The sequence below is a fragment of the Myotis brandtii genome, unplaced genomic scaffold (genome assembly GCF_000412655.1).
Source record: "Myotis brandtii unplaced genomic scaffold, ASM41265v1 scaffold1161, whole genome shotgun sequence".
NCBI classification, from domain to species: Eukaryota; Metazoa; Chordata; class Mammalia; order Chiroptera; family Vespertilionidae; genus Myotis; species Myotis brandtii.
This window is the reverse complement of record NW_005354015.1, coordinates 229,655-238,027: the sequence shown is the minus strand read 5'-3', so window position 1 is coordinate 238,027 and position 8,373 is coordinate 229,655. Positions and strand designations below refer to the sequence as shown.

The following is an 8,373-nucleotide window of genomic DNA, read 5'->3' as shown; positions in this document are numbered from 1 at the left end:
TCTTCAACAACTCACAAGTTTGATCCACTCCACTCACACTGGCCCCTTGTCCCAAGCACAAAATTTTTTCACGGCCTTTGAACTGCTGTTGAGGGTGCTCCTCCCCACATTACAATACAGCCCACACTTATAGCTCATTTACATCTCTGAGCAAATGTCACCTTACTCAAAAGGCTTTCCCTATACACCCCGCAGCTCCACTGAATCCCACATTCTCATCATCACATGCTTAATTTTTCCTCCATGCACTGACCACCATCAGAGATAAAATATATTTACTTATTTATTAGGTGCCTCGACCCCAAGTAGAATGTAAGCAACCTGAAGGCAAATATCTTGATTCACTATAGACCAGGGGCATAGAACAAGGCCTGACATAGGAATATAGACTCTGGAATCAGACACCAGGGTTTAAAGACAAGCACTCCTACCTGCTAACAGGTCTTCTTCAGACAAGTCACCTAAACTTCCTTGCCTCAAATTCTCCATGTGCAAAAGAATATTGATGGCACCTGCTTCTCAGCATTTTTTTTTTTTTAATATGTCAGTAGTGAAACGATCCACCCTTTTTACTTGCAAAGTGTGAACAGAAAGCTACTATATTTCTCTAGGACATTTACAAAGAGTTCTCTTCGCCTTAAGAAGAAACTGAATAAAGTAAATGTCCACTTAGCACTTCTGTGAAAACAAATACAGTTCTTCAATACAAGAAGAAAGGAAAATAGACGTTTAAATAGATCAAAGATATGAAATGCAATTTTAAAATTTGGCTTGAAGAATTTAAAAATCCATATCCAACAGTTAAAAGCATAAGCAGATTATACCCATATGTGTAGCCATTACAAAAACTCACTTGTGGATCCCACACAGTCTGTCACAGGTGAATGGGTTAGACAGCATCTAGCTGGATGAGGCAGAACCCTCCCTCTGCCAATAAAAAAACTAATAGAAAAAAAAAATGAATATCCAAAGCAGCTTAAACCAATAACCAGCTTTATTTTTCCACGTAATAGGAAGTCTGGAAGTGAATTCAGGGCTAGTATAGACACCTAAAGAAGCCCCTGGGGAGGCCAGAATCCTTTGTGAATTTTCTGCAGGATCCTTTTTAGCCTGTGCCTTGCATCCTCATGGTCATAAGATGGATCTTTTAACACAAGGTACTGGATCACTTTGCTCGGTGAGAAGTGGGGGGCGGGGGGGGGGGGGGGGAGAACAAAAATAAAAAAACAAGTGGAGAAGAATCCAGGTAAAAAAGGCCCTTTTTTTTTTTTTTGCCGAAACCGGTTTGGCTCAGTGGATAGAGTGTCGGCCTGCGGACTGAAAGGTCCCAGGTTCGATTCCGGTCAAGGGCATGTACCTGGGTTGGGGGCACATTCCCAGTGGGGGATGTGCAGGAGGCGGCTGACGGATGTTTCTCTCTCATCGATGTTTCTAACTCTCTATCTCTCTCCCTTCCTCTCTGTAAAAAATCAATAAAATATATTTAAAAAAAAAAAAAAAAAGAATGGCCCTTTTTTCAGGAGTCTTCTCAAAGCCCGTATATTAACATCTGCTTATTTGATAATGGACAGGCTGTGGAACATGGACTGTATGAATTGTAAGGAAACTTGTAAGAGATTTTAAAAATAGTACACCCTACTAATCTGACAAAAATTGAGTTTTCTTGATATGGAAATTGAGACACTAGGGAAGCAACTAGAAGTATATGCCACTGTTGACTGGAACATCCCAAAGGACTCATCTGATGAAGACATCATAGTCTGATCACAATGCATTTGATTTAGATACTCAAACAGGCACTAAAAATACCCATGGTGCCCTAACTGGTTTGGCTCAGTGGATAGAGCATCAGCCTGCAGACTCAAGGGTCCCAGGTTCGATTCTGGTCAAGGGCATGTACCTTGGTTGCGGGCACATCCCCAGTGGGGAGTGTGCAGGAGGCAGCTGATCGATGTTTCTCTCTCATTGATGTTTCTAACTCTCTATCCTCTCCCTTCCTCTCTGTAAAAAATCAATAAAATATATTTTAAAAATAATACCCACGGTTCACAGTAACTAAGGTTCTACAGAGTCTATTGGTCAAGTAAATCATCCAAAAGGAAGTTAACACATTCTTAAGAGTGAAATTATAATTAAAATACTACACACAAACATATTGTGATATAAGGGTAATTCCATAACCTTAAAGACTAAAAACTTATGAGCTAGTGTCTATTTTCATGATGAAATACATCAAATGCAATTTCACACTCACTAGAAAATTCCTTAGAGGTGTGAATGAATTCTCATAAGCAATGTGAGGGGGCTGTGGCTGAAATCATTTCCACGTAGGGATTGCCGGCAGTGTGGGTTCTTGCATTTCTTGAAAGAATTAATTACATTGGTTATATTTTTGAAGTGTTAAATAGAAATTCACCTACCATGAGTACTAGTACTCAAGTTTCATAAAAATCGAGGAGCTGTTCTAGGACAAGGTTTCTCAACCTTGACAATATTAACATTTTGGGGCACATATATCTTTGTTCTGGGGAGCTCCTCTGCATTGTAGTCTATCTAGCAATATCCTTGATGTCTTCCAACTATATGAAGGTAATGCCTTCCCCAGTTTTAACAACCAAAAATGTCGCCAGAAATTGCCAAATGTCTCCTGGGGAGCATATCCACTCCCTGGTAATAACCACTGCTCTGCAACAGGAATTGGCAAATTTTTTTCTGTGAAGGGCCAGACAATGAGTATTTTAGTCTTTGTGGGCCACACAGTCTCTGTCACATATTTTCTTCCTTAAAAACGTAAACTATTCTTAGCTTGAGAACCGTACATAGACAGCTGGCTGTAGTTTCCTGACCCATTACCAACTTTTCCATGTTTCCCTAGTGTGCTTACTTTACTTGTAGGCTCAGAAGGTGCCAGGTGGTACAACAGTAATTTTAACATTAAGTACCAGGCTAGGGTTTCTCTTTCTAAGCTGTCACATTTGTTAAGACTTAAATGTACACTGATGGCTTTTCCACACCACAGAGACACATTTTCTCCCCCAGTATTAATTCTCAGAGATGAGAAAAAAACTCGTCTTTTCAATCATTACACAAACTGTTTCTCTTTCAAGTTACATGTATTCCCTTGTGCTCAGTAAGACGAATAAAGGCTTTTCTGCCTTCCTGAAACTTAAAAGATTTCCTTCCAGTCTGAGCTCTTGTGTTTCTTAAAGAAGATGTTATCATTGGAGCCTCTTCCACACTGATGACACTATGAGTTTTTCTCCCCGGTGAGTTTTAACATGACTCCGAAGAGATGAGTGATCACTGAAGGCTTTTCCACAAGCCAAGCATTCATAGGGCTTCTCCCCAGTGTGTATTCTCCTGTGAACATTAAGGTTTGAGCCTATGCTGAAGGCTTTCCCACAGTGATCACACTCATAAGGCTTCTCTCCTGTGTGACTTCTCATGTGTGTCTTAAGAGTTGACTGGTTTCTGAAGGTTTTCCCACACTGCCTACATTCAACACGTTTCTTTACAAGATGAATGCTCATGTGCCTCCTCCGGGATAAATAATCACCAAAGACTTTCCCACAGGCAGCACATTCATAGCGTCTCTCTTGAGTGTGTATTTTCCTGTGTGCTGTGAGGTTTGAGCTGGCGCTGAAGGCTTTCCCACACAGATCACACCCGTATGGTTTCTCTCCAGTGTGAGAATTCATGTGTGTCTTAAGGATGGACTGGTTTCTGAATGTTTTCCCACACTGCCGACATTCAACGGGTTTCTTTACAATATGAATTCGCATGTGTTTTCTCCGTGATAAGAGATCACCAAAGGATTTCCCGCATTCTTTACATTCATATGTTTTCTCTACCATGTGGTTCTTCTTGTGCAAATTATAGTTAGACTTCCATCGAAAGGCTTTTCCACACTGTGTGCACTCATAGGGTTTCTCTCCAGTGTGATTCCTGACATGCTCTTTGAGATGTGAGGGATGCTGGAAAGCTTTCCCACAGTCTTGACATTCATAGGGTCTCTCTCCAGTGTGTGTTCTCTTGTGTGCAATGAGGTGGCAGCCCCTGCCATATGTCTTCCCACATTCATCACACTTGTAAGGTCTCTCCCCAGTGTGAACTCTCATGTGTATCTTTAGGGAGGAGAGGGTTCGGAATGCATTTCCACATTGACTGCAATCAAAGGGCTTCTCTGTGAGATGAGTTCTTGCATGACTCCTAAGTGCTGAGGGATCACTGAAAGCTTTCCCACAGACATTGCATTCATAGGGTTTCTCCCCAGTGTGTATTCTCCTGTGCCGTGTAAGAGAAGCACTTGTGGTGAAGGCTTTTTGACACTGATGGCATTCATGCATTTTTCTCCCATTGTAAATGCTCACATGTTGCGTTAGATGTGACCTGTTCTGGAAAACCACCCCATAGTCCCGGCGGTGATAAGGCCTCCTGCCAGTGTGTCTTCCCATTTGCTGAGTAAGATGAGCACCCATACTGAAGACTTCAAACAGGTGAGCATATTCAGTGGATTTCTCTCCAAGATGAGTTCTTTCCTGTTGATTTAAAGATGAGTGCTGACTAAGGCATTTCCAATATTCATTTCATTCCTAAGAATTATCCCCACATAAACTGACATAAATTAAAGCACATCATTATGACTATAGATGTCATCATTATGACATCTATAGTCCTGCCCCTGTGGGGCTCTATCAAGTAGAACAGGTGAATGTTATAAAGCACATCATTATGACTATAGATGTCATCATTATGACTATAGATGTAAAAATACTAGTCCTGCCCCTGTGGGCTCTATCAAGTAGAACAGGTGAATGTTATGTATGCCCTAAGGTACCATGTGTGTAACCATAACAAAGCTTTTTACAAAATAGACTTTGTTAACTGTTTAAATCTGAATTGAACTCCAACACTCAATTACCTAAGACATAGCTATAGAAATTTTTACTCATCAGAACTCTAAGTGGAAAGTTTTGGGCTAGTAATTGGTAATATTAGTGTCTCTAACATTGCTTCCTCTTGGGGAATGCCACCTGCCTAGTTCTTGAGCTCCTTTTCTAACTTAAGCTGCCCCACTTATCTCCTAATATGGAAGATCCAGAATTATCCCCCCAAAAATCTTACCATTGTCACACCACTAGGTGTTTCATCCCCAAAAAAATCTTCCATGAGAATAGACCACTTGGTTTTAGAAGGAATCTCCCAATCTGAAACAAATTGGAAAAAGATAAATTTACTCTTAAAAGAAAATGGTAGAACGCTGGTGACAACAATAGGTGATTTAAAAAAAAAAAAACCAATTCGAAAAAAGGAAAGATGAGGTGAAAAGGAAGAATGCATAGGTAAAAATGACTGAAATATTTGACTGTGTGATATTTGACGACAAGGGGTGGACATTTATGTCAGCACAATAAGAAGTAATTCTTCAAAGAACAACATTAATGAAAGAAAAAATATAATCAGGAATGTTGAATTTAAAAGGATAGAAAAAAGTTCCATGTGGACATGTCAAATTTAAAGGTGAAAGGATAGTGAAACCAAAGAATGTGTCAGAGAATGGAGGAGCAATGAAAGAGAATGAGCATTTTATATATTCCTGGGTGAAATTTCCTAATGGATCCCCCTCCACCCCAATAACTGAGAATAGCCACTACTCAGAAGCACTTAGGATGCAGGTCCTTACCGGGACATGTGCCTTGGGGAAATCCACTCTCCTCTGTTCTCAGCTCCTCTTCTTGCTCCAAGTGGAAGATGAGGCTGGGTTTCCCCACCTGACACCCTACTCACGGGGAAAGATACATGTTGAGGGAGGATCGTGCAGAGGACACCTGTTCTGAAGTCAAGAGTTCTGAAGATGGACAAGACTGACTTAGGAGCAGCAAAATGATGGTGAGAAATTTCTAAGGGACACAGTGAAAGGCTGTCATAAAAATCAAAACCACAAATACCCACATGTTTTGCCCTTCAATAGATTTCTTAACTCAGAAGTTAAGGATTTCTTAATCAGAAACCTATGCCCAAGCTCAGACACATTTGACAACCTCCAAGGTCAATGCAATAAACAGGTCTCAATATCCATGGGAGACACCAAAGGGTAGGCACCAGGTCACAATTGTGTTCCAAATCCCCACCCTGCTCCTAGGTTACAGCCAACTACTTAAAATTATTTGATTCATAAATGAAGAAGTGATGCCAGTCTTACCCACTGAGGCAAGGTTACTATAGTTCTCCAGCATCACATCTTTGTATAGTTTTCTCTGAGAAGAATCCAACAAGGGCCACTCCTTCTCAGTAAAGTCCACTGCAACATCCTGGAAAGTCACTGAGTCCTGAAACACCACATTTGGGGTCAGTGAGAAAAGAGCTTGTGTTCAAAGATGGCAGAGGCTGAAGACTGGATATGAAAGACTCAAATCATAGGATTTCAGTATGGGGTTCTGGTGTCTCAAAATTTATTCCAGAAGCCAGTCAGCAGCTGTTCTGTTTTCCTTATGCGGTGATCTTACCCTGTCTTACTGCTTCAAATGCAACTCTGACATGGGATCAAAATCTCTCTCCACTTTTAGCCTGGCCTGAGAACTCAAACCATATTATAAGAGAAACATTTGCTATGTAAGTCACTTTCCCTAAAAACTTTGATACCGCGACAGCCTTGAAGCATTATTTGGCTCTGTCTCTTGATCCCTGATCAGGCATTAATTAACCAGAATAAAAATCTAAAAGAATTTCATTATGTGATATTGGGGGTGTCCTAGGAAGTGCCTCTCCCACCTTCAGGGGCCCAGAGATATTGGCGTACCTGGGAAACAACATTAGTTGGCATATGAGGCTCCAGGCCATTACAAGCAAACAGGTCCATATTCTGGTGACAAGAATCGTCTTTTGAGGCAAGAGGAATTTCTGACTCCTGAATATGGGCAGGTTCCTGGATGGATATAGCTAGAGAAGACAGGATTCATGAGAATAAAAGCTTGCTTGACACTCACAAACTACTAAACTATAAGCGTGTAGTGCACATTCCCCATCAAAATACACACACACCCCACATTCGGTAAGAATCCAGAGCAGCCCTGCTCTACTCAAGGACAGGAAAAAGGGAGGTGGGCCAATATACCTGTAACAAAAGTAATATGTTTTCTCAATTTATGAGTGAAGAAATTAACTCTCTAAGAGATAGAGCTTTGCTCAGATTTATCAAAATAATAACTGAGGCAGTTTAGGGTTACTACCCATACTTGTGTTTTTCTTTTCACACCAATTACACACACTCCCTCTCTCACCCAAACTCACAAAGATCCTGCCTAAATCAGACAGTCACCTCAAGAGGCTCTCCCAGGACTTTGCTCCCACTACTTTCCAGTTGATTCATCCTCCCCTGGCAGCCATCCCTCTGTCCTTGGGAAGTGGAAGTGGCCACTTAAGCTTGAATTCTGAGAGCGTTCTTCACTCCTAGAACTTACCACATGTGGGAGAGAGATCAAGAGCTGCCATCCTGTGAGAATGATAATAAATTTGCCTGGACAACAGGGCACTAGCATCAGAAAGCTACTCTCTTGTTCTTATGGGAGTCTTCGAGCAGGCATCTGTAGTAAATGAGAAAAAGATTACTAGGAGAAGTCAAGGCTTTCTATCTCTCCTGCTCATGGGACAATTCTGACTTCTGCTTTCCAGTATTTCTCCTTTTGAGCAGAAAATTCTGTTTGATCCTAAGCCTTTCCCTTGCTTAGGGAAGACCTCCAGGCAATGTGGTGGACAACCCTGACCCCCATGTAATGTGTCACCAAGTACAACTCTGTTAAACTCTCTCACTCATTAAACATTTGTGCCCCAGACTTCTGTTCTTCAACTTTGATACATGCTATGGTTTAGGATCATTCTAGTATCCATGAGGATGGTCCATCTAGGACTACATGTTCCAATCTCCAGTGTTATTTGGCCCCCCCACTCCACATCAACATACACAACTGTATGCCAACACACAGGCCTTGTCATCTCTAGTTGCCAGCTTTATCTAACAATGATTCAGAAATCTGCACTTCTACACAACATTCTTCTTGCATGAACTCTTTCACTTTATAGAGGATTCCAGACCACTCATGCTTCTACAATCTTGCTCCCTCACAGCAAATTCCTCTTCTCACTGCTCCACCTATCAAGCCAAGATTTATCACAATCCATCACTTCTACAATCTGTCCAAATTCCTCTCCCTATTATAACCCTGAATGAGCAAAAGACCAGCCCTGGCCCCAACCGGTTTGGCTCAGCGGATAGTGTTGGCCTGCGGACTGAGGGGTCCTGGGTTCGACTCCGGTCAAGGGCACATGCCCAGTTGTAGGCTTGATCCCCAGTGGGGGGGGGGGGGGGGGGGGGGT

At 41.7% G+C, this 8,373-nt stretch overlaps 1 protein-coding gene across 1 annotated transcript in view; it reads right to left on the bottom strand.

Annotated features, from left to right (window-relative positions):
- Nucleotides 1-2,031: 2,031 nt before the first annotated feature.
- Nucleotides 2,032-8,373, bottom strand: part of ZNF317 (zinc finger protein 317) — a 12,773-nt gene continuing 6,431 nt past the window's right edge. The window contains exons 2-7 of the mRNA XM_005858207.2: nucleotides 7,461-7,583; nucleotides 6,800-6,939; nucleotides 6,203-6,329; nucleotides 5,684-5,779; nucleotides 5,125-5,207; nucleotides 2,032-4,538 (exon numbers count right to left, since the gene is read on the bottom strand). Of these exons, the coding sequence (XP_005858269.1) occupies nucleotides 3,219-4,538; nucleotides 5,125-5,207; nucleotides 5,684-5,779; nucleotides 6,203-6,329; nucleotides 6,800-6,939; nucleotides 7,461-7,491 (1,797 nt within the window). The 5' untranslated portion in view covers nucleotides 7,492-7,583 and the 3' untranslated portion in view covers nucleotides 2,032-3,218. The remainder of the gene's footprint in view (nucleotides 4,539-5,124; nucleotides 5,208-5,683; nucleotides 5,780-6,202; nucleotides 6,330-6,799; nucleotides 6,940-7,460; nucleotides 7,584-8,373) is intronic.